The 27302-nt window shown below is 50.2% G+C and overlaps 1 protein-coding gene across 1 annotated transcript; it reads right to left on the reverse strand.

Moving 5' to 3' along the window:
- On the reverse strand, positions 1-13447 carry LOC311350992 (granulocyte colony-stimulating factor receptor-like; the record flags this gene model as incomplete). Its single annotated transcript, XM_084471080.1, has 18 exons — positions 13412-13447; positions 12463-12878; positions 12037-12209; positions 11080-11224; positions 9902-10237; positions 9479-9611; positions 9011-9177; positions 8654-8832; positions 7543-7669; positions 6100-6185; positions 4325-4520; positions 3886-4125; positions 3528-3629; positions 2780-2926; positions 2142-2282; positions 1842-1938; positions 1158-1236; positions 1-732 (listed from the first exon to the last, which is right to left on the reverse strand). Exons 4-18 carry the CDS (start codon positions 11141-11143, stop codon positions 1-3), a joined length of 2826 nt encoding a protein of 941 aa, XP_084327206.1. The 5' UTR covers positions 11144-11224; positions 12037-12209; positions 12463-12878; positions 13412-13447.
- Between the last annotated feature and the right edge of the window lie 13855 nt (positions 13448-27302).

The raw sequence follows: 27302 nt of genomic DNA on the forward strand, positions 1-27302 counted from the left end.
TCAGTCTTGGCAGTCCCCCAGCACCATCTCTCGCAGCATGGGAAACTCCTCCCACTCGGCTGACCCCGCCCCCTCCCCAAAGAAGAAAGGCTGGCGGGCGATGACATCACCAGGGGCCCCCAGCTCCCCAGGAGCCCTGAGCTCTCCGGGGGCCCTGAGCTCTCCGGGGGCCCTGAGCTCTCCAGGAGCCCTGAGCTCCCCAGGGGCCCCCAGCTCCCCAGGGGCCCCCAGCTCCCCAGGAGCCCTGAGCTCTCCGGGGGCCCTGAGCTCTCCGGGGGCCCTGAGCTTCCCAGGAACCCCCAGCTCCCAAGAGGCCTCCAGCGCCCAAGGGGCCTCCAGCTCCCCGGAGGCCTTGAGCTCCCCGGGGGCCCCCAGCTCCCCGGGGGCCCCCAGCTCCCCAGGGGCCCCCAGCTCCCCAGGGTTCACCAGGTTCTGGTAACGCTGCTCCTCCTCCTCCTCCTCCAGCAGCGGCTGGCTGGACTCTGAGCGCAGGTACGCGGCACGCCCGTTGGCGCGCGGCCCGTCGGCCTGCTGCCCGGTGTACGGCGCGCCGCAGAGGACGGAGGCGTAGGAGACGGAGCCGCAGGGGCTCAGCGGCGAGCTGCAGACGGAGCTGCCCAGGTCGCTGGTGTCCTCGGCCCACCAGGCCGCCTTCTCCGACAGCGCCGTCAGGCTGAGGCGCGACAGGCTCACCGTGGGGGGCTGCTCGTCCTCCCACCCCCACGACAGCTCCTGTCGCACACACACACACACACACACACACACACACACACACACACACACACACACACACACACACACACACACACACACACACACTTTAACTTCTTTATTTATGTCTGCAATTCATAATAAATGTACATAAGGATATGAATGTTGCAGATACAAAACATTGCTCAGGCAACACACACACACCTGTACTGGTGTTAGTGTTTACCTGTACTGGTGTTAGTGTTTACCTGTACTGGTGTTAGTGTTTACCTGTACTGGTGTTAGTGTTTACCTGTACTGGTGTTAGTGTTTACCTGTATTGGTGTTAGTGTTTACCTGTATTGGTGTTAGTGTTTACCTGTATTGGTGTTAGTGTTTACCTGTACTGGTGTTAGTGTTTACCTGTACTGGTGTTAGTGTTTACCTGTACTGGTGTTAGTGTTTACCTGTAGCGTGTCGAAGGACCAGCTCCTGATGCTGCTGTCGGCCGGGTCAGGAATCGTTGGACACAACACGATCATCAGTCTGCAGAGCACATGGCGGGTCAGAACCCACCAGACCTTCTCTGTTCTACCTCAGATACCTTCTCTGTTCTACCTCAGACCTTCTCAGTTCTACCTCAGACACCTTCTCAGTTCTACCTCAGACACCTTCTCGGTTCTACCACAGACACCTTCTCTGTTCTACCTCAGACACCTTCTCTGTTCTACCTCAGACACCTTCTCTGTTCTACCTCAGACACCTTCTCTGTTCTACCTCAGACACCTTCTCTGTTCTACCTCAGACAACTTCTCTGTTCTACCTCAGACCTTCTCTGTTCTACCTCAGACCTTCTCTGTTCTACCTCAGACACCTTCTCGGTTCTACCTCAGACACCTTCTCGGTTCTACCCCAGACACCTTCTCTGTTCTACCTCAGACCTTCTCTGTTCTACCTCAGACACCTTCTCTGTTCTACCTCAGACACCTTCTCTGTTCTACCTCAGACACCTTCTCGGTTCTACCTCAGACACCTTCTCTGTTCTACCTCAGACACCTTCTCTGTTCTACCTCAGACACCTTCTCTGTTCTACCTCAGACACCTTCTGCACCTCTACCGGCGAGACCCCTGGCCGCTAGGTGGATCCTCACCGTTTTTGATACCTCAGCCAGGCTGTGAAGGCGATGAAGGTGACCAAGGACAAACCTAAGAAGGACAGCGCCAGCAGCACCCCCACATCACTGGCATCTGGAACACCAGTCACAACACTTAACGTACGGCTTCTTCATCGTAAAACACTGAACCCAACATATCGGGTCTCTAGGGAAACAACGGAACATAATGACTACATAATGAATATCATTAACATATCGCTGGTTAAAGATAGAATCAAGTGATGTAACGGAATAATCCATGGCTTCTTTGTTGAAAGGCCGGGTGAGGCGACGGACCTGTGGACAAAGTCCTGAAGATGATCACGGAGCCGCTCCGATTCCCCCCGTCGGTGGAGACGCTGAGCACGAAGCTGTAGGAGGTCACCCTGCGGAGGCCTTTCAGCAGCACCCTGGGGTGACCTGGGTCCACCGTCACCACTTCACAACAAACACGTCTGGTTAGCAACACCTCAGCATCGGTCAGATCGGACACTTTGTAACTGTGAGCTTTACTTCAGCTAGTGGCCAAACTCCTCGGGCTGTTGAAGACTGCATTGTTGAGCTAGAAGGCTGTCCGCTCATGGAATTAATTATTATTTTTTTTAATTTTATGTATGTTTTGGGAGTTGTTTTTAATTAAACAAGGTCTAGCATAGCACTAGCATTCACCACCATTAGTAACATAGAATAGTATTGATTTTACATTTAATACTGCCCCTATTTTACTCCAAGGTGTTTAATGTCATGTTTAATGTCATTAAGGAGCAGGTCTGGTGATGTGGTGGACACGCCCACTGTGATGTCACTAGAGTTTGGTTTGTTGAAGGCTGCATCCCCTGCTGGTATGGTTCTGCCAAATGGACTCATTCGTTGGGTTTCCAGTAGAGGGCGTCAAAGCCACTTCACCAGAGTACTGTTTGTGAGGTTTCAGGTACCTGTGATGTGCTTGGGGTCCTCCCAGTAGGAGAGCGTGTAGCTGCGGATGATTCCGTTCCTCTCCTGCAGGGGGAGCTCCTCCCAGGTGAGTTCCACATACGGCTGCCACATCGACCTCACCTTCAGATCCGGGGAAGAGGACGGAGCTGGAACAGAAGAACCTCAGAACCTCAGCTCTGACCTGCAGGCTGCTGGCTCCACAGAACCAGGAGCAACTCTAATGTGTTTCTGTCAGGAGCTAATAACTGGAATAATGGAAACATTGAGAGGCTCCATTGCTGTAAAATTAAAATGTCATTGTCTCCCATCCTGCCTCTTCCTCCTTCCCATCCTCCCTCCTTCCCTTCCTATCTCTCGCTCCCTTCCTCCCATCCTCCCTCCCTACCTCCCTTTCTCTCACTCCCCCTCCCCTCCTCCCTTCCTATATCTCTCTCCCTCCCTACCTCCCTTTCTCTCCCTCCCTATATCTCTCTCCCTCCCTCCCTCCCATCCTCCCGCTCCCTCTCCCTCCCTCCCTCCCTCCCTCTCTCTCCTTCCCTCCCTCCCTACCTCCCTTTTCTCCCTCCCCCTCCCCTTCTCCCTTGCTATATCTCTCTCGCTCCCTACCTCCCTTTCTCTCCCTCCCTATATCTCTCTCCCTCCCTCCCTCCCATCCTCCCGCTCCCTCTCCCTCCCTCCCTCTCTCTCCTTCCCTCCCTCCCTCTCTCTCCCCCTCCCTCCCTCCCTCCCCCTCCCTCTGGGACTCACCCTTCTGTTTGCAGTAGGCCGTGGCCCCGTTTGGCTGGCCGATGGCGCCGGTGAACCTCGGATACACGGACACCTGGTAGGGCTGGTAGGGCTCAAAGGGCCCTGAGGACACAACCGCACGCTACACGTTAGCTACATGATGTACCAAGTGTGAGCAGCCTGCTACCTGTTAGCCCCCCACTGAACCCACCTGTGAGCAGCCTGCTACCTGTTAGCCCCCCACTGAACCCACCTGTGAGCAGCCTGCTACCTGTTAGCTCCGGACTAAACCCACCTGTGAGCAGCATGCTACCTGTTAGCCCCCCACTGAACCCACCTGTGAGCAGCATGCTACCTGTTAGCCCCCCACTGAACCCACCTGTGAGCAGAAGACTAGACTGGTTCCTATTGGCCAGTTCAAAGAACAAGGAGGAGGAGTTTGTTTTTAACAATGGCCGCCATTCCACCAGAAAGTCGGAGACTCCCGGTCCGCTGTGTCCCGGTCCGGTGGGTCCGGTGGGTCTGGTGGGTCCGCTGCGTCCGGGTCCGGTCTTCCACTGGACCAGCAGGGCGTGGTCGCCGTGGGAGACGACGGTGAGGTTGGAGACAGCCCAGTGAGCTGCGGACAGACGAACCACTACTGTGACGAGCTAGCTAGCATAGACATTAGCATCGTTATGCTACCAGACGAGCTGTGAGGAGACTCTCAGTGATTATGACAAGCATTCACACACACACACACACACACACACACACACACACACACACACACACACACACACACACACACACACACACACACACACACACACACCCACCTTGGAGGGGGAAGAGGGGCACCTGGGTGGGGGCGGACCTTCCGGCGGAGTTCATCGCCCAGAGGAACACCCTCTTCACCCGCCTAGTGAGACGCAGCGCACAGCTGGAGCCCGCCGTGGAGCACAGCTGCCTGCCCCCCGCCACCATGGAGACCGCGTAGGACACCCTCCCGTTGGGGCGGAACCCCCTGGAGGGCTGGGGGGGAGAGGAGAGGAGTCACAGCAAGACCTAGACCACACCCACCAACCGTAACCACACCCACTAACCATAACCACACCCACTAACCCTAGAGGGGAGGGGTTACACCCAGACCTTAACCACACCCACCAACCGTAACCACACCCACTAACCATAACCACACCCACTAACCCTAGAGGGGAGGGGTCACAGCAAGACCTAGACCACACCCACCAACCGTAACCACACCCACTAACCATAACCACACCCACTAACCCTAGAGGGGAGGGGTTACACCCAGACCTTAACCACACCCACCAACCGTAACCACACCCACTGACCTTAACCACACCCACTAACCCTAGAGGGGAGGGGTTACACCCAGACCTTAACCACACCCACCAACCGTAACCACACCCACTGACCTTAACCACACACCAACCGTAACCACACCCACTGACCTTAACCACACCCACTGACCTTAACCACACACTAGCCGTAACCACACCCACTAACCGTAACCACACCCACTTACCATAGAGGGGAGGGGTCACACCAAGACCTAGACCACACCCACTAACCTTAACCACACCCACTTACCATAGAGGGGAGGAGTCCCAGCAAGACCTAGACCACACCCACTTACCCTAGAGGGGAGGGGTCACACCAAGACCTAGACCACACCCACTAACCTTAACCACACCCACCCACTCACCCTAGCATGGGAACAGGCCTCTCTGTGTCCATGACCCGACCAGCGTGCTGGCTAGTTACTTTTTCATTGACCCCGACACATATGTTGTAACAAATTTACTTGAGAAATTAATTCTGCTCTTGTTTTTTTAAAATTAAAGACCTAATAATCTCAGAGTTCTGAGAAACGTTTACATGTAATATGTAATAATACATGTAATAAGAAACTTAAAAATGGTGCGATGTCCCCTGGAGTAGGGTTCACTGAACCTGAGGTGACTAGGTCAAACTGATATCAATACCATCAATACTACTGATGGAGCGTGTCCCCACGGCTCACACCCAGACTGGGATCAACCAGCATGTTGGCTATAAAAGGGCTCCAGCACTCAAGTGAATGACAGCTTCTGTATTTTGAGATATCTCAATTATTTCAGAAAAACAAGAGCAGATTTGGCTTTTTTTATGAAAAACTTTCTCAGATTTCTAAGATAATAAACTTGTTAATTCAGAAAAACAAGTGCATCATTTCTTTTCTTAAGTGAATGCATTATGCTTTCCATACATATCCACTAGACTAACAAAATGAATAATTTGAACTTAGATGATGGAAAGATGCTTTATAACCCAGACAGAGCTACAGCTATTAGATACCACAGTATACCACATTTAATCAGTGGTACTGGTATTGATACTGGTACCATAACTTAACACTAACTATCTCCAACCTAATACCTAAACTAAGCCATCTCTAGTCTAATACCTGAACTAAACATCTCTAACATAATAACTTAATCTTTTCTAACACCTAGACTTAATCTCTGATCTTAATGGAAGCATCTTTAACCTAATGCCTAAACCTAAACTCCTCATCCTTAGACCTTGTGTGATGTGATGTCTTTACCTTCCAGAATAGGCGGACATTATGGTAAGCTGGGTGTTTGTCTTTCTCATCCTCTTTCATCCAGTAGTCAAGACGACCAACCGGAGCTGAAAGAAAGGAACATTGAATCTGAGGCATTGACATACGTGTAGACAACATCGGTATAACGTGTATTCACCAACACGTACCACACGGTCCCAATGCACTCAGAGCATTAGAGTTCACTAGAATACACTGGATCCACAACTGTACTGAAATAGTGCAGCAACACCTAGTTGAGAGGGCCTCAAACACCAGCTATCTAAGGAGAGGGCCTCAAACACCAGCTATCTAAGGAGAGGGCCTCAAACACCAGCTCTCTAATGCCGCTTTTCCACCGACATTACCAGGTCAACTCGCCACGACACGTTGACCATCTAAAAAGTACCTAAAGTACCTCTTCAACGTGGGTGGGTCATAGAAAAGAACCTCTCCAACATGGGCAGGTCGTCATTAGGTTTTAATCCCGGGAGATGGGATTCCCGGGTAATCTGAATCTGATGACTATTTCCTGATTCCCGGGAAAGGTTATGATGGGAAATAAAATAAAAAGCGCAATGACTGTGCGTCTATTGTTGTCATATGGTAATGTTGATCGAGGCGAAACTCGAGCCCTGGGAAAGGAACGACACAAAAACGAAACAGCGAAACGCTGATCCGTGTCCGCCTCGGGAGCGGGTCCGTGGACTCCAGCCACGCCGGACACAACTTAACTTTGAGTGATTATTCCCATTTGCAGCCACTGGCCAATCAGTTGCTAGCAGCCTGTTTACGTCATACAAAAGTACCTACTCCGCTCGCTTGGAACGTCAACGGAGGTGCTACTAAAAAAAGTACCCGGTACCAGGTACTTTTTTTGGCAATGGAAATGCAAAAAAAGGCAGGCCAAGTCGAGGCGAGTCGAGGCGAGTTGAGCTGGTACTGTTGGTGGAAAAGGGGCATAAGGACAGGGCCTCAAACACCAGCTCTCTAAGGCCAGAGGGCCTCAAACACCAGCTCTCTAAGGAGAGGGCTTCAAACACCAGCTCTCTAAGGCCAGAGGGCCTTAAACACCAGCTCTCTAAGGCCAGAGGGCCTCAAACACCAGCTCTCTAAGGAGAGGGCTTCAAACACCAGCTCTCTAAGGCCAGAGGGCCTCATACACCAGCTCTCTAAGACCAGAGGGCTTCAAACACCAGCTCTCCTTGTGAATCATGATGATTCGTGATTCTTATCCTCATCAGCCGCAGCCAGGCGCACAGGAGCAGGTGGGCGTGGCCAGGGCACGTCCATGGGCTGTAGAGCGGACCAGGGCCTCTCTCCAGAGAACCCGGTTCTGTGGTTCCTCTCTCCAGAGAACCCATTTCTGTGGTTCCTTTATCAAGAGAACCCGGTTCTGTGGTTTCTCTCTCCAGAGAACTGGGGTTCTCGGCGGTTCTGCGGTACCTTTCTCGCGGGTGGACCCGGTCTGGGTGGGGCTCCAGCCACTCCAGGGACTGTCCAGGTAGCAGGTCCGGACCTGGACCTGGTACTGGGTCCCGTGGAGCAGATCACAGACCAGTTTGGACCGGACCTGGAGGACAACACCACATGTAGCATTTAGCATGTAGCATGTACACACAGCAATGTACGCAACACAACATGTGCACACATTGATGTACGCAACACAACATGAACATGACCAGTGCCGGCCCGAGGCATAAGCGAACGAAGCAACTGCTTAAAAAAATCTTCTTATGGTTGGCGGGATTTAAGCCGAACGGTGATAGCCACGGCAGCTACGTAAGCATCGTGATCTCATAGCAGCCCGACACAGTGTAGCCTGCTAATAAATCCAAGGAAAAAGAAGAACGTGCACAATGAACTAAGAGCAAGCAACAATGTAGGACGTCCGAGAAGGACGGCAAACTTTTGTGCGACATTTTCTTGAAAAAACGAAGCTTTCGTCGTTGTCCAGAAATACCTTGCGGGTACTGTGTTTGTTTGTTATCCCCCTTGTTATCGTCCCACGGAAGGGACGATTCTGTCGACCAATCAACGGACGGTGTGTGTAGCTCAAACTTGCCGGGACCCTTTCAGGCGTCTCAGTACCTCAATGGAGTAGTACTGTGAGACGAGTACGGCTGAATACGGCTCAGTCCGGGTCACGCCCACTTTTGGCGGTGGAAACGCGACCCGTGCCGCACCTTTGCAGACTGAACCGACCAGCACACTCCGGTGGAAACGCGCCATAATCAAATATGGACCAAAATATAGGCTAGGCCTTTAAAGTAGACATATGTTTTGGGGGCAGCTAAACTGCTGCTGCTATATTAGACACCTATTAGACCAGGACTACTGGGTTACGGTTAGGGTTAGTCCAGGACTTCTGGGTTAGACTAGGGGGTTAGGCTAGGGTTAGTCCAGGACTACTGGGTTATGGTTAGGGTTAGGGTTAGACCAGGACTACTGGGTTATGGTTAGGGTTAGGGTTAGACCAGGACTACTGGGTTATGGTTAGGGTTAGGGTTAGACCAGGACTACTGGGTTAGGGCTAGACCAGGACTACCAGACTCACGGTAGCGAGGCTCCAGGTGGGGGTCTGGGCGGGGGTCTGGGAGGCATGGAGCCGGGCCTCCAGGGTCATCTTGCTGTGGGACATGAACTTCTGCCCTGCTGAGAGGCTCCAGTCAAGCCGCAGACAGCCGTAGTGACGTAGTGCCTCCACACGGACCAACCGCGGGGTCTCGAACCTCACTGCAACACAACCCAGAGGTCAAAGGCTAGAGGTCAAAGGAAGGGTTAGAGGTCAGATGAAGGGCTAGAGGTCAGATGAAGGGTTAGAAGTCAGATGAAGGGTTAGAGGTCAGATGACACTCTTCTACTTCTTGCCGGCCGTAATGATGATGAAGACGACTGTAAGTCGTGACCTCACCTGACCTCAGGGGCTCCACTGTGATGGGGTCAGAGGTGGCGTCCCCCAAAGCGTTGGAGGCGGTCACCCACAGGGTCATGTCCTGGTACAGGATGAAGGCCCTCCTGGGGAGCACCACCCTGCAGACCCCCCGTGGGGCCATGTAGCTGCTGGTCTCCACAGACTCACTGACACACACACACACACACACACACACACACACACACACACACACACAGCATAACTAGTACCACCGTCTATTATGACTTGTGTGTGTGTACCTCAAACACGTGTGTGTGTGTGTGTGTCTCTGTTTGTGTGTGTTTGTGTGTGTATATCCCAGCTGTGTGTGTGTGTGTGTGTGTGTGTGTATCCTAGATGTGTGTGTGTGTGTGTGTGTGTGTACCCTAGCTTTGTGTGTGTGTGTGTGTGTGTCCTAGATGTGTGTGTGTGTGTGTGTGTGTCCTAGACGTGTGTGTGTGTGTGTACCCTAGGCGTGTGTGCAGGGTGTAGCTGGTCCTCAGCAGGGGCTCCGGGGGGTCTGGCTCCCAGCTGCAGGTCATGGTGCTCGGAATGGTGAGGTTGGTCTGGCAGCCAAGGCCCCCTGGAGGGAGGGGGGGGTCTGGGACACACACAGGTACACAACACAGTTACACAACACACAGATACACAACGCACAGGTACACAACGGTACACAACACACAGATACACAACGCACAGGTACACAACGGTACACAACACACAGTTACACAACACACAGGTACACAACGGTACACAACACAGTTACACAACACACAGGTACACAACACACAGGTACACAACGGTACACAACACGCAAGTACACAACGCACAGGTACAGGACAGACAGACAGACTTATAGACAGGCAGACAGACAGACAGGCAGACACTCACATCCTGCACGGACCTCCAGCCCGCCCACCAGGCGACAGACAGACAGGCAGGCAGACAGACAGGGCTCCTCGTGGAGGCAGCAGGTCAGCATCGCTGAGCTCTGGTTCAGCTTCACCGCCGCCGTCACGTTCCTGATGTTGCCGTCGGCGACGGACCCGTTGCCATAGGTTACGGGCCCGCGGGCGAGGAGGTGCCGGTCGAGGCGTAGCTCCGCGTTGGCGACACCTCCCCCCAGCAGGGGGCAGTCCGGTCGCACCACGCAGGAGGCCCTGACCTCTGACCCCAGCAGCACCAGCCGGCTGGACGCCCGCACCTCCACACAGCGGCTCAGACCTCCTTCAGGAGGAGGAGGAGAGGGGGGAGGAGTCAGTCAGACCTCCTTCAGGAGGAGGAGGAGTCAGTCAGACCTCCTTCAGGAGGAGGAGGAGGAGGAGAGGGAGGAGGAGGAGTCAGTCAGACCTCCTTCAGGAGGAGGAGGAGGAGAGGGAGGAGGAGGAGTCAGTCAGACCTCCTTCAGGAGGAGGAGGAGGAGAGGGAGGAGGAGGAGTCAGTCAGACCTCCTTCAGGAGGAGGAGGAGGAGAGGGAGGAGGAGGAGTCAGTCAGTGGCGCGGGAAGTAGCGGCGCTTGGAGCTTTTAAAAAAAATAAACGATAGCTTATAAATATCTCTAGGGCGCCACGACGTTTTGTGTGTCACGTTTGGGGAACGGGACAAAGAGAGGAGAGCCGCGTTCACACCAGGAGCGACGCGGCGGCGGGACTCCATACAAAGTCAACGTATGGAATGCGCCGTAAGTCGACAAACCTTACGTGGACCGTAACCCCCCCCCCGTCAACAACTCTGTTTGCCCCCCCCCCCCCCCCCCGGCCAAAAACCAGCACCCCCGGGCGAAAACTACTTCCCGCACGCCTGGAGTCAGTCACACTTCCTACAGCAGGAGGAGGAGGAGGAGGAGGAGTCAGTCAGTCAGACCTCAGTCAGTCAGGGAGGAGGAGGAGAAGGAGAGGGAGGAGGAGTGAGTCAGAGCTCCTTCAGCAGGAGGAGAGGGAGGAGGAGGAGAAGGAGGAGTGAGTCAGAGCTCCTTCAGGAGGAGGAGGAGGAGGAGGAGCAGAGGGAGGATTGATGACAGACAGGATGTGATGTCATCACAGCAGGGACCATGTGACTGGTCCACTCACCCCAATCAGCTGCGGTGGCAGACGCCAGCAGCGCAGACACCAGTGTGAGCCATGCCGGCGCCATGACGCCACACCTGTAGCAGACAGGTGAACCTTACAGCCGACCAATCACATCCCTGTCTCAGCTGGGAGGTGGGGGGAAGGTCTGGAGGAGATCAGGACATCATGGGAGTAATCACCAGAGAAGACTGAGAGAATGCTGTCACTCTGCTAACATAGCATGTTGTCACTATGCTAACATAGCATGTTGTCACGATGCTAACATAGCATGTTGTCATTATGCTAACATAGCATGTTGTCATTATGCTAACATAGCATGTTGTCACGATGCTAACATAGCATGTTGTCAACCTGCTAACATAGCATGTTGTCATTATGCTAACATAGTATGTTGTCATTATGCTAACATAGCATGTTGTCGTTATGCTAACATAATATGTTGTCATTATGCTAACATAGCATGTTGTCATTATGCTAACATAGCATGTTGTCATTATGCTAACATAGCATGTTGTCAACCTGCTAACATAGCATGTTGTCATTAAGCTAACATAGCATGTTGTAATTATGCTAACATAGCATGTTGTCAACCTGCTAACATAGCATGTTGTCATGATGCTAACATAGCATGTTTTCATTATGCTAACATAACATGTTGTCATTATGCTAACATAGCATATTGTCATTATGCTAACATAGCATGTTGTCATTATGCTAACATAGCATATTGTCATTATGCTAACATAGCATGTTGTCATTATGCTAACAAAGCATGTTGTTATTATGCTAATTAAGCAGCAATTCTGGGCAGAGATGAGGCTGTAGTATGTGTAAAGTTGTATGTGTCGTGTGTGTGTGTGTGTGTAATTAAGCGTGTTTGGGTGTGTGTGCGTAAGGTTGTGTACTGTATGTGTTTAAGGCTGCGTGTGTTTGTGTGTTAGATGTTAATCCACTCACCAGTCCTCAGCTTGTTCCTGTGACCAGGGATCGTGTCTGAAGGCTCACAGCCTCCTAACTCTGGAGTGATGACATTTCCTGGCTTGTGTAACTTCTTGTGGTCTCCAACCTGCCTCTCTTTACTGGTGTTGTAACTGTTGTCCTCAGGCGGTTATCTGTATGGGTTCATCATCCTGTCAGGATGCATTGATAAAGACACAATAACATTAATGATGTAACGCAAACCTCTGTGTGATGGCGATCAATGACACACAGCCTACACTTATCAGAGTGTAGGGTTTTTAGTAATGTGTCAAGGAGTCCTCCTTTATCTTATTTCCCCTAAATATTGTTTATTGCAGCCCTTTGTGATGTTAAGTTTGGTGAACAGTTGGGTTTGGTCTCTAGTCTGGTGTGTTGAGTAGCGAGGTGATACCGACTACAGACCTGCTACTGTTAGAGTCATGTTCAGCTCTCACCACATGTTTCCTCAGATGTTTCAAAACCTTGACATTAAGCAATATCCTCCAGATTGCTGTTTCTCCATCGGTCTGTTTCCCAGAAGACGTTTGACTAAAACCCAACAGAAGGACATGGCCTCCTCCCAGGTCTGCTCCTGCAGCCTCAGCACACCAGACCGTAATCCCAGTTAACATCCAGTTGTTCCAAACCCCTCCCAGTAAGTGGAGGAAGGCAGTTGCTTTCACATCCTCTTTCTGAGGGTCGGTTAGTAGGAGCTTTTCTTCTTCTGTTCTTACTCTAGTGTTCCTCTTTTCATGGATCCACTGACGGGGAAGGTTTCTTCAGACAGGAAACCAGAGATACCTCTGACACGCCAACGCTTTCTAACACGTTGGAAGGATCTACTGAACAGTGATTACAAAGTTACACTTTCTACCTACCACATGTTTCACAACAGTATCACCAAAGACATCAGTAATATCAAACACACAACAGTATCACCAAACACACAACAGTATCACCAAACACACAACAGTATCACCAAACACACAACAGTATCACCAAACACATCAGTAATATCAAACACACAAGAGTCCAGTGAAACCAAACTCACAAAACTAAAACTGAACACACAAGACAGTGAAAACAAACAGACAACAGTAAAACCACACTCCCAAGAGACACACAACAGTGAAAACAAACAGACAACAGTAAAACCACACTCACAAGAGACACACAACAGTGAAAACAAACAGACAACAGTAAAACCACACTCACAAGAGACACACAACAGTGAAATCAAACAGACAACAGTAAAACCACACTCACAAGAGACACACAACAGTAAAAACAAACAGACAACAGTAAAACCACACACACAAGAGACACACAACAGTAACCGTAAGCCGTAAAGTATTGAGCGTGCGTCACTAACCGTCCTCAGGATCAGAGCGACGCTACACAACACCCTCCTGCTCTCTGGTCTCTGTCCTCTGGTCCAGGAAGAGATGAGTCGTCGTCATGGTAACCCCAAGACCACCCACTGGAGGCGGAGGAGATGCGGTGATGGATGGCAACAAACTAACTAACTTATTTATATATATATACACACACTGTAGATATATACATATTATGTTGTAACACACTATGTTGTAAGACGAGAGAGAGAGAGAGAGAGAGAGAGAGAGAGAGAGAGAGAGAGAGAGAGAGAGAGAGAGAGAGAGAGAGAGAGAGATACACCCAGAAAAGTGTCCCCTTAGCCGGCTCTGTCCAACACATAACAACCAACACATCAGGCAAAACCAAATTATAAGAAAACAAAAGGAAAATGATTTGGTACATTGGAAAGAGTCCACCAAAAACCAGAGTAAATGGGCTTGATTTATGTCCCTCAACAGAGACTACACCGTGGCAGAGTACCTGACAACCGTGACCGACCCAAAATGGAGGAAATCCTCGACCAGATACAGACTCAGCGAACACAGCCTGGCCATCGAGAAGGGACGCCACAGACAGACCTGGCTCCCAAGAGAAGACAGACTGTGCAACCACTGCACACAAAACCAACTAGAAACAGAGCTGCACTTCCTGACTTCCTGCAAGTCATACGAAGACACCAGGAACACACACTTCCCACGGATTACAAAGGCACGCAAGGACTTTAAAGACACTCCAGGTGCTCACAAACTGCCATACCTGTTGGGAGAAATACAACAGTGTGCGATCGCAGCAGCAAGATTCGTCACCTGTTGTGATGAGAGAAGGATCTCAAACTCCCCATAAACAGACTCATCCCCCTGGACTCACTCTTTACACAATACACTATTGCACACATCCTCCATTTTGTAAATACATTTTAGAGTGTATCTTTAATTGAACTGTTAATACGAGATATTGGAATTCTTCTAACATCGCACATTTAACTTTTTTATAGTACTTTTATAGTATAATATTTGATATGTATATATATTTTGTATTTAACGTTTTATACTTATATTATATATTATACTATATACCTGACCTTTTTACCTCTTTATTTTATTTTCTAACCCTTTTTATTTTATTGTTCACCTGCTTTGGCAATGCAAATGTATATTTCTCCTGCCAATAAAGCTTTTTTGAATTAAATTGAATTGAATTGAGAGAGAGAGAGATCAGAGAGATAGAGGAAGAGGAATAGATGAGCAGGAAGAGGGAGAAAGGGAGAGAGAGAGGGAGTTCCCCATTATTGGAGTTATTCGCTCCTAATAGAAACACATTAGCGTTGCAGCACGACTGTGTTACACTTCCAAAAAGTTAGAGACTGAAGCACTAGGTGATGAAACTAAGTTCAGAGGTAAAGAATAGTGGAATAACCTTTTCATCTCCTTTATATTGACCTTCTACACCTTTAAATTAATCTCCTTAACCCCAAAAACTGTTGAATGGTGAAGCTGTTAAACCAGAGAGAGACAATGTAGACCTACCATCGTTCAGATATGCACATCAGAGTAAAAGTCCATCCAAGCACTTGACATCAATCACTAAACAGGAGTTAATTTACTGTTTACATGGCAGGTAAGGCTGTACATATGATATATTTATTAAAACAGGTCAGGAGGTTTTAATAGATGAGTCTGGACTAAACATGTGGAACCGATCAGCTGAGATGAACAATGTTAAGTTATTAAAGGAAACTCTACAATTACAATCTACTCTACAATTAGAGATGGGTTTAGTTGGCCTGTGCATGCCAACTGGAAAGCCTTTTATGGTGCGTAGGCTCATGTCAAGGTGCTGTTGGTACGAGCCATCATTTGGTAGGAATGCAATAACATGTTCTAGTGCAGTGGCGGTTTTAGGCACGGGCGAAGCGGGCAGCTACCCGGGGCGGCATTACATGGGCACACGAGAAAAAAAACAACCAACTGCGCTGCAAAGCGGTTTTCCAGTAATCGCCCCCCCCCCCCCGTCAACAACTCCACCACCCCGTAATCATCCCCCCGTCAACAACTCCGCCAGCCCGTAATCGCCCCCCCCCTCCCATCAACAACTCCGCCAGCCCGTAATCGTCCCCCCGTCAACAACTCCGCCAGCCCGTAATTACGCCCCCCCCCCCCCCCCCCCTCAACAACTCCACCACCACCCCCCCACTTTCTTTTTCGTGGGGAAGGGGGGGGGGGGGGGAGTTGTTGATGGGAGGGGGGGGGGCGTGCACAGAGGGGGTCTCGCCCGGGGCGTAATTCAATGTGGAACCGCTACTGTTCTAGTGGACTGTTTGAGACTAGCTGGATTTGACTCAAATTTTACTTGTTTCTGAGAAGATCCAACTTGCAGGTCAATCACATTTCACACAAAGTGGCCCTGAACACATCTCAGTGCTGGAGGAGAGGGTAGGGAGGTTTATTCAAAAGCTCCCTCTGTCTTTACAACTCAAACCACCATAGGTCGAGATCTGAAGCCGCCGATAGGCGGGTTGATTCAGTCCTGGGATGTGTTCCGGTTGAGTGTCATTGGATTCATGTGTTGATCAGTCGGTAACCTTATCTGCGGATGTTCTCCCTGTGTGGCGAGACGCCGATTGACGCGTAAAGCGAAGGAGACACTTTCCAATTCATCTTCATCACAGACATCAGGCCTCATTGTTCACGTTCAACATCGGCCTGTAAAGAAATAAAAGGAGACATGTGGTGTGGAGACGTGGGGATGCAGAGCTCGTTCTACATGGGATTACAGACTCCCTCGGTTTAAGGCCACCGCTGCAAGAACCACAGAACGACAAGAATCACAGGACACTAAGAACCACCAAGAACCACAAGAACCACCAAGAACCACAAGAACCACAGGACACCAAGAACCACAGGACACCAAGAACCACAGGACACCAAGAACCACAGGATACCAAAAACCACAGGATACCAAAAACCACAGGATACCAAAAACCACAGGATACCAAAAACCACCAAGAACCACAGGATACCAAGAACCATGAACCACAGAACACCAAGAACCACAGGACACCAAGAACCACAGGATACCAAGAACCACAGGCCACCAAGAACCACAGGCCACCAAGAACCACTGATGAATACATATAGTGGCGAGCAGAAACCCATCGACAGGATTAATGAAAATAAAGGTTATTTACAAATATATATATTAGAAGAGTAATCCTTTTGACACATTGGTACAAACAGCCCAAAACATATTTTAAACCCATTACCTGATTTGTCAAAGTTTGACCTTCTCTTTTCGAGCACAACAGACTATACACCAGTTCACCACCAGAGGGCGCCCTGGTAACACCCACACTGTACACACCAGTTCACACCACCAGAGGGCGCCCTGGTAACACCACAGATGGCGGGTCTAGGCTCCGTCTATTCCCTTGAAATTATTAGCAAGCTGTTAAATGGGTTTTGAAAGCCCTTATCTACATGGTGGGACCTATAATTCTTTAACCTTTTTCAACAGAAAAAGCAGGAACTGACCATTTTAAACATTTTATTTCCTACATTCCTAGTATTGAGAATGCCACATGATACATAAAGAAATCTAGCATGATGTTAGCATACAAGTAGGGTTGATGTCCGGATCATGATGGAGAGTAGAAGAGCGTTCCCGGGTGTCTGAGAGCAGCTCTGTGTTTGACCGTCTGTTGAGGTCCAGACCGGGGAAGGGGGTTGGTCAGGGCTCTCATTCTATTGGCTCTACCTCTACTAGTGCCTCGACCAATCACAGAGCTGGCCCGGCCTTCTGGGTTCACCCGGGAGTACCCCCTCCTCTGCTGGCTCCGCTGGGCTCTGGGGGCGGGGCTGCGGGGCGGGACAAGTTAAGTTAAGTTAAGTTAAGTTAAGGGGTCGCATACTCAGCCTGCACATAAGGTCTGGCCTGCCTCCGGACGGGGTCGTAGGTCAGCTGCTCATAAGGTCTGGCCTGCCTCCGGACGGGGTCGTAGGTCAGCGGCGACGCTGGGGGGGTGAACTCCGACCCGGGGGATCGAGGGAGGGGGGGGCGATGCACCAGTGGCTCGATGTCCTGATCGAACCGACCCGCCTCCAGGTCTGGCTGGTACCTGCGGTCGTCATGGAGATAAGGGCTGGTCGAGCGGCCCTGGACTCCGTACGGACCGGTGTGGTCCCGATCAGACGGGTGGACTCCGTATGGACCGGTGTGGTCCCGATCAGACCGGTGGACTCCGTATGGACCGGTGTGGTCCCGATCAGACCGGTGGACTCCGTACGGACCGGTGTGGTGCCGATCAGACCGGTGGACTCCGGGGAAGTCTAAACCAAGCGCTGCAGCGCGGGCTGGGGCAACACAAAGCAGTTAGCTCACCTCCACCAGCATCACCTCCACTATCACCATCATCTCCACCAGCACCACCATCACCAAGCATGGGCTAGGGCACAGAGCTACTTACATACAGGTACACACCACAGATATACACACCACAGATATAAACACCGGAGATATACACACCACAGATACTGTATACACACCACAGATATACAGCTACACACCACAGATCTGCAGCTACACACCACAGATCTGCAGCTACACACCACAGATATACAGCTACACACCACAGATCTGCAGCTACACACCACAGATGCACACTAGAGCTACAATCCAAAGCAGATGTTCACTGTGTTTGCTGTCCATCAGGATTGACGTGGCTCGTTAAACACTCAGATCATGTGGACAGAAGGTGGACAGGTCATGTTTGGTCAGTGGTATTGACCAGGCAGTTTGTTACTTTAGGCCGGGGGGGGGGTGTCTTCTCCCTGAAGCTACATACCTCTTGCAGTGCGGGCGCAGTAGACACCACCAGCCACTGCAGACCCCAGCACCACTGCACTGCAGACATCAAACACAGACCACCAGCTGAAAAATACTAAATTACTTCTTTCTGATGATTGATTTCCTTTCTGATTATTGTCACTTTTGGTAAAGGCATCTATTAAACCACTCAGTGTGTAAAGTACCTCAGGCAGACTGCTAGTGCAACATTCATCCCAGCTGTGTAGGCGAACCAAACTAGCCAGAGCTATGTGCTACTCTGGTGCTTCTTGAACCCTTGCTGTTCACTCTCTGGTCGGCCACAACCGACTTGATTTACTAATTAAAGACAGCTGGTTGCCATAGAGACCAGAGCCAGCCAGCAAGCTGGTCGGCCATTAGGGCTGATGAGTGTTTCTGTGGAACACGTCAGCTGGTCTTGACAGCTCACTGAAGTTCAGTTTGGTCAAAAGTTGAGAAATGTTCAACTTTTCGGGCAGCGACAGATCTGTCAGCCAATCAGATTGCGCTTATGCAAATACACTACTGGGATGCTAATTGGACTCTGTCCAATGAAATCATCTTTGTGATACAACCCTGCGTGGATATGTCAAAAAGCCGGCCGGCAGCTTATCCTTGCTGTGGGCAATCGCCGAATTCTGTTTGACCAGTCCGGTCAATTAGAATCCCTGTACGTCAATTCTGTTTGACGTACAGGGACACTCTCCTTGCGACTACGGGATCCATTTTGCAATAACAACAACAAGCAGGAAGACGCAGGAAAAAGCCGGCTTTAAGCGGGGATCAATTTGATTGGCTGCAGGCTGCGTCCACAAAGACTACTCCCCCATACATCAGAAACGCCGTGGCCCATCCGTCGACGAATGGAGGTAGTGTGAACCAGGCATCAGTGGTTTGATGGGAGATGGGAGCAGATGCTGCCAAGTTCTGAGTACTTCTTTCAATACTTAATTAATACCGTATTACTCCCAGACAGACAAAGGAATTGATTACACTCTGCTGATTAGGAATTAGTGGTTCAAATTAGTCCTGTCTTATTTACCAGACAAAACGATAGAAACAGCAAAATTAGAAAGCAACTTGAAACGTTTCACTGCTGTCTAGGAAGAACTGAATCCATGGGAAGGGAGGGAGGATGTGTGGAAGGGAGGGAGGGAGGGAGGGAGGAAGGGAGGAAGGAAGAGGAGGAGGAAGGGAGGGAGGGAGGAAGAGGAGGAGGAGGAGGAAGGAGATGTCAGGTCTATGTTCCGAGCCTCTGGCCTTGTGTTGGTGGTCTTCAGCGGACAGTAAAGGCTGGTTCAATGACCACCACCGGACCAGTTGTGTCTGGTTAACCTGAGCTTCGCTCTCGCTGCCGTCCTGCACTTCGCTCATTAATCAGTCGGCTGTAATGGAATTTAAAGGTAATGGAATTCAAATGAAAGGTAATGTGGGCGTCGGTAAAGCCCCCCCCAACCCCTCCCGGGCCCCTGACCCCCCTGTCACCACGCCGACCGCCCCGTCGCCACGCCGACCGCCCCATCGCTACGCTGAGCTGCCGCTCCGTGATTGGATGAGATCATGTGAGTGATGAGTTCATCTCCATTCGTGTCCCGCACCGGGTGACTTCCTGCAAGTGGACAACAGAAACAAGCAGAGAGGAGTGGAGGGGGGAGAATTATCAGAGAGGAGGGAGGAAGGGAGGGAGTTCTAAGACAAGAGAGAGAGAGAGAGAGAGAGAGAGAGAGAGAGAGAGAGAGAGAGAGAGAGAGAGACTAAACCCCAAATAATGAGAGGCAGCGACATGCAGAGAGAGGGTGGTGGTGGTGGAGGTGGTGTGGAGGCTACAGGAGGCTACAGGAGGCTGGAGGCTACAGGAGGCTACAGGAGGCTGGAGGCTACTGGAGGCTACAGGAGGCTGGAGGCTACAGGAGGCTGGAGGCTACAGGAGGCTGGAGGCTACAGGAGGCTACAGGAGGCTGGAGGCTACAGGAGGCTGGAGGCTACAGGAGGCTGGAGGCTACAGGGGGCGGGAGGCTACAGGAGGCTACAGGAGGCTGGAGGCTACAGGAGGCTACAGGAGGCTGGAGGCTACAGGAGGCTACAGGAGGCTGGAGGCTACAGGAGGCTACAGGAGGCTGGAGGCTACAGGAGGCTGGAGGCTACAGGAGGCTACAGGAGGCTGGAGGCTACAGGAGGCTACAGGAGGCTGGAGGCTACAGGAGGCTACAGGAGGCTACAGGAGGCTGGAGGCTACAGGAGGCTACAGGAGGCTACAGGAGGCTACAGGAGGCTGGAGGCTACAGGAGGCTACAGGAGGCTGGAGGCTACAGGAGGCTGGAGGCTACAGGAGGCTGGAGGATACAGGAGGCTACAGGAGGCTACAGGAGGCTGGAGGCTACAGGAGGCTACAGGAGGCTACAGGAGGCTACAGGAGGCTGGAGGCTACAGGAGGCTACAGGAGGCTGGAGGCTACAGGAGGCTGGAGGATACAGGAGGCTACAGGAGGCTACAGGAGGCTGGAGGCTACAGGAGGCTACAGGAGGCTACAGGAGGCTACAGGAGGCTGGAGGCTGCCGTGGTGCTGTGGAGGTTTAGGGGGTCGGTGTTTGTGTTTGTCTGTATGTTTGTTTGCAGGTTTTTGTCTATGTGTGTGCGTATGGGTTTGTGTCTATGTGTGTGTATGTGTGTGTGGGTGTGTGTCTATGGGTGTGTGTATATGTGTGTGTCTATGGGTGTGTGTATGCGTGTGTCTATGGGTGTGTGTATGCGTGTGTGTCTATGGGTGTATGCATATGCGTGTGTCTTTATGTATATGTGACAGTGGAAGCTGGCTTTACATGGCTTTACATGGAAAACAGGAAAACACTTCCAGCTCCTCACGATACGAGACAAGGTCCCCCCCCGTCGCCCTCCCCCCTCCCCCCTCCCCTCCCCGTCGCCCTCCCCCCTCCCCCCCGCTCATTAGAAACAACAACTCAGGTAGATCTGCTGACACCACAATACAGAGTTTTAATTGGCTGACGTCTCGGTGCAGAGAGCAGACAGAAGTGCCGACGCTGGAGGACCGACTCTCGGAGACGAGGCAGAGCGGCCCCGCGACAGCTGACGTCAGAGCGCCGGACCGGGCGGACAGCTGACGTCTAGAGGTGGAGATGGTCCAGCCTCCTACGGACAGACACACTGACAGAACCACAGACTAGAGGTGGAGATGGTCCAGCCTCCTACGGACAGACACACTGACAGAACCACAGACTAGAGGTGGAGATGGTCCAGCCTCCTACGGACAGACACACTGACAGAACCACAGACTAGAGGTGGAGATGGTCCAGCCTCCTACGGACAGACACACTGACAGAACCACAGACTAGAGGTGGAGATGGTCCAGCCTCCTACGGACAGACACACTGACAGAACCACAGACTAGAGGTGGAGATGGTCCAGCCTCCTACGGACAGACACACTGACAGAACCACAGACTAGAGGTGGAGATGGTCCAGCCTCCTACGGACAGACACACTGACAGAACCACAGACTAGAGGTGGAGATGGTCCAGCCTCCTACGGACAGACACACTGACAGAACCACAGACTAGAGGTGGAGATGGTCCAGCCTCCTACGGACAGACACACTGACAGAACCACAGACTAGAGGTGGAGATGGTCCAGGACCAGTCAGTCCCTTGCTGGATCCACTGGGAGAGACGTGGTGAGCCTCAGATGGATTAATTGCTCGTATCACAGAGCTAGCGAACAGAATGCGGTGGTGGAGGATCTGGGCCTCCAAGCCAGTTGTGCTGCTAGTTTCATCCGCAGCTCTCCCCCCCCCCACCCCCCCCTCCCCCGCCCCCTGCCCCCTGCCCCCTGCCCCGCCCCCCCACCGCGCAGACTCTGTGTTTCATTAGAGGACAAGCGACAGTGAAACAAACAGCGGTGGAGGTATTTGTCTGGAGGTTTCTTCAAAGGACCGCTGTTTAGCATACAAACATTAGCATAAAAACATTAGCATGCGCGGTGGCTGCGGCGGCGGTGACATTGGCTTCAACAGGAGTTAGCGCCGGAGAGCTCGGCTCCCCGTCTCCCCTCCTGATCCACGCCGCCGTCCGCGTGCTCTGACTCCCAACCGCCCCGCCTGCACTCCCACATCAAGGTGCATGCTGGGGGAAGTATTGATCCGAGGACCGGTCGAGTCCATTCATGAACTCTCTGCTGTATTATTTATCCGTGGTCAGATATCAATAGGAGGGTTATTCTCACTGACTGTGGATATGACCCCTCCTCCTCGCTGATGACCCCTGACCTCTAGACAGCATCCTCTACCTCGCTCACAACACTTAAGATCATCTGTTCATTGAAATCCCTGAAACGACGTGAACAATGTTCTAACACCCAGGCACAGAATACTGAATCAACTTTAACAAGTTCTACAGAATAAAGCGTTCTTGTCGTTGCTTTGAGCTGTCAGTCACACACCTTGCGGAGGGTGAGGACCTGAAGGAGCTCGCCTGGAGGATGATAAACACACCCGCCACTCGGAGCAACCCTTTCAAGTGATTGAATGCAAAGTAAGAAGCTAATCAGATGCCGAGGCAGTTAGCAATCAGAGAGGAAATGACTTCCCTTATGAGTGAGTAGCATAGCAGGAACAATTAATGCTGCTCGCCTTGATTAACTCACATTAGGGCCCAGAATAAACCGACAAACACTGGAGATGCTAGTTTACACATACGAGTGGAACCATATAAGACGTTAGTTTCCGAGGGTAACTGGTGGCATGATGTATATGGAGATGAGACAGTGCTATGAGGGTAACTGGTGGTATGATGTATATGGAGATGAGACAGTGCTATGAGGGTAACTGGTGGTATGATGTATATGATGTATATGGAGATGAGACAGTGCTATGAGGGTAACTGGTGGTATGATGTATATGACGTATATGGAGATGAGACAGTGCTATGAGGGTAACTGGTGGTATGATGTATATGATGTATATGGAGATGAGACAGTGCTATGAGTGGTATGATGTATATGATGTATGGTCTGGTCTAGGGATGAGTGAGGAAGGTTCAGCAGGTAGTAGGATGAGGTTTAGTCTAAACCTACCGTCTGGTTTAGCAGGTAGTTCAATAAGATAAGATAAGATAAGATAATACTTTATTGTCGGTTTGCACAGAATTTTTTCTTGCAGTACAAGCTCCCAACAATTATACAACATTAAAAACATAAACAACAGTGAATAATAAATATGTTGGGGGGGGGGGGGTCCAGCCCTGCAAGAGTGGCCATAAATAATACGGGGTTAAAAAGTCACTTCTTTGCCTTCCTGTGCCGATTCAGCAGTGATATGGACAAGGGAACAAATTAATGTTTGTATTTGAATTTCCTGCACTCTGGAACCCAATCAGATGTAAGGAAGTAACGTTTTATTTTTATAGCCCTTTTGCGCACTGCGTCGCACACACACACAAAAAAATAAGGTAAAAATTTGTTACAATATAAAACAACAATTTAAAGCATTGTAATGCAGTAAGATAAGCTGTAATATCTACTGTATGGAGAACGCTAGCTATAAATCTCTATGAATATAAATTATATATGTCTCCTCATACATAGAGACTGATATAATTTATATATACAGATATGTGTTTTATATCTGTATAAATATAGATGATATCTGTCTTTATGTATGAGGAGACAGATATAATTAATATATACACAGATATGTGTTTTATATCTGTATAAATATAGATGATATCTGTCTTTATGTATGAGGAGACAGATATAATTAATATATACACAGATATGTGTTATATATCTGTATATATATAAAGGATATCTGTCTCTATGTATAGGGGGGGAGGGCTGCCGTGGTCTGCCAATTACTGGATAAATTAAAGGACACCCAAAAAACCAAAGAGCTTCTTCTGCAGGAGCCTGGGCCCCCGATGATGTACAGTAGGAGCCTACAGTCGTTCTGGTGGGGTCTCCATTGTAGTCGGCCTGGTCCACTCAGGTGGGAATCTGTGCCCCTCTTGCAGTACAGCTTGAGACCAGCAGGGGGCGGTAGCGAGCCACTGTGAGCAGCACAGTGGCGTGCAAACACTAGTAGAACAGAATATAACTATCTCCATTAGTGTTGCCGTTATTGGAGAAAAGGACCTAGCCAAGGCAGTTTGTGTGTGCTGGGTTGGACAGAACTCATCTGGAATATCATGGCCGTCAAAGTCAGCTGCCTGATTTTGGAGCGAGTCTAAACCATGAGATGAGGAGAGACAATAACAATGATGGCTGATATAAATCTGGACATAGACAATGTCAGCATCTCACATAGGCCCTTAAGCAACCGGCCAAATCCTTTATATTAATGACCAGAATAAAGTCAACTGAACACACAAACCAAGCATAATGACCAACATATCATTGGCCAGAGAGTTTCTATTTATCCATTCACAAATGTGTGTCTTGAATGCACCAATCAGTGCTAACGACGGGAATCACAAAAAGTGCTGATTTGACTCAAGGCCTTTTCCTAACCCTCGCAAGAGATGTATACATTGTCAAGTCGGTGTAGTCATTTTGTAAACATCTAACGAACACGGAGAAGACGCTGCTAGCGCTAGCATCTGGAGGAAGCCTGAATGATCTGCCTGCGAGCTGTCAGACCGTGAGGACTCATCCTGCGTCAATAGTACCTCCTAGTGTCTACTGCTCCCAGTAATGCTGCTACGCAAAAAGCACTGCTTCTGGACGGCTCTTCATAATGATCCTAATGCTTCTAACACTCCTGCTAGTAGGCTAATGCTTACTAATATAATTACTACTTACTAAAATAATAATTACTGCTTTTACTTCAAATTAAAAAAAATATATATCTTTACTATGATAGTGATTGCAATGGATATTTGTTCCCCTGTCAAAATGTTAAAAATATGTATTGATGTCATTATGGTTTTACAGAATCATTCCTCTGAACCAGGTTGTTTATTTGCCTTTAATCCCGTCCTAGCGTTGTCTGCATAGGAGAGCAAAAAAAAAGGAAGAGCTGGAAACTAATTATCCAAATCATTTGGTTCAACCAATGTTCCTTATTTTCAGCGTGTCGAATTAAAATATAAAAACTTATTTTTAAGAGTTAGCAAAAACAAAATGAGGAGACGTTTGTTTGGCAGGGAAACAGTCAGAAATGACACATTTTACTCTTTATATTCCTTTACGGCTGTATGTGTGTGTGTGCTTGTGTGTGTGTGCTTGTGTGTGTGTGTGTGTGTGTGTGTGTGTGTGTGTGTGTGTGTGTGTGTGTGTGTGTGTGTATGTCGGGTCTTTCCAGTGTGGAAAAAAGGAACAACTCATTGAAAAAATCACTTATCCAGATCAAATACTTATAGTTATAGTTATAGTTATTAAATAGTTATTTAAGTTATTTATTTTATAGTTATTAAAAAAAAAAGAAATTATTTTATAATTAAAAGTATATCACAAAAAACGAGACCTAACCTGTCAGTGTTAGTTACTGCCAGTACTGGTTATGGTTAGAGTCCAGTACTGGTTAGGGTTAGAGTCCAGTACTGGTTAGGGTTAGAGTCCAGTACTGGTTAGGGTTAGGGTCCTGTACTGGTTAGGGTTAGGATCCTGTACTGGTTAGGGTTAGGGTTAGGGTCCCATACTGGTTAGGGTTAGGGTCCTTTACTGGTTACTGCTCTTTTCCCACCTCACCTCCTCACCTCTTACCCTTTGACCCTGCTTTCCTCGTACACTCTCCCACCCTCCCCCTGTCACCGTCTCCCCCTCCTCCCCCTATCAACGTCTCCCCCTCCTCCCCCTATCAACGTCTCCCCACCGTCTCCCCCTCCTCTCCCTATCACCGTCTCCCCCTCCCCCCCCTCATCACCGTTTCTCCCTCCTCCCCTTCTCCCCCTCCTCCCTTTCTCTCCCTCCTCCCCCTCATCACCGTCTCCCCCTCCTCCCCCTATCACCGTCTCCCCCTCCTCCCCCTCCTCCCCATCCTCTCCCTATCACCGTCTTCCCCTCCTCCCCCCTCACCCAGCGCTCCCTCCCCCGGGGGGGGGGGGGGGGGGGGGGGAGGAGGGGAGGTGCGGTGGATGTTTATTATTCCTCCAGACCCCAGGGTACCGGGCACCGCTCCCTGGATGGGGCTCTGCCCCCCTCCTGCTCATTGCTCTGATGATATTTTGGGCTTTCTTTTTTCCACCGACGGTAAAGTTCGACGGCGGGGTGGCGGCAGAACGCAGGCGTGATGTGAACCTCAGGACGATGTGGTTCCCCCAACAAGCTCAGCTAACGATCCTCCTAGTCACTCAAGGCCCTGTCCCATTTCTCCCCCTTAAAACTTCCACTTGGTTTGGAGTGCCCTCAACAGTAAATCTTCCACTTCGTTTTAAGCCTGCATCGGACCTCACTACGTTTTGAGGGTTGATTATAAGGGTTATATATTATTATATTATAAAATAGCACTCCCACTTGCTCCATACAGTAATGGGGACACCCTACCCCTACACGAGAACGCGCAAAATATAGGGTTAGGGCAAAAATCTAGGGTTATATCTAGGTATTGGGACGGGGCCAAAGTGAGGCAGTGTGGTGATGAATAAGAGAAGGGGGAGGGAAGTTAGTTGTGTTGCCGCGGGCAACGAGAGAAGCTCTCGAGGAAACATCTGCCTCCTCCTCCTCCTCCTCTGTTTCTGTTTCTCTTTTGTCTCTTGTGTCTCTGAAGACCACCATGACCCTCTCATAAGGGCCCTCACCCTCTCATAAGAGCCCTCACCCTCTCATAAGAGCCCTCACCCTCTCATAAGAGCCCTCACCTTCATAGGAATATATTTATCATTTGATCCCATTTATCTTCAAAGTGTCTGAGGAACATGAACCTCAAGGTTACTTAAACCTCCTCTAGAACCTCCTGGTGTCTCCACCTCCTCTAGAACCTCCTGGTGTCTCCACCTCCTCTAGAACCTCCTGGTGTCTCCACCTCCTCTAGAACCTCCTGGTGTCTCCACCTCCTCTAGAACCTCCTGGTGTCTCCACCTCCTCTAGAACCTCCTGGTG

This window comes from Micromesistius poutassou (genome assembly GCF_964030765.1).
Source record: "Micromesistius poutassou genome assembly, chromosome: 8".
NCBI classification, from domain to species: Eukaryota; Metazoa; Chordata; class Actinopteri; order Gadiformes; family Gadidae; genus Micromesistius; species Micromesistius poutassou.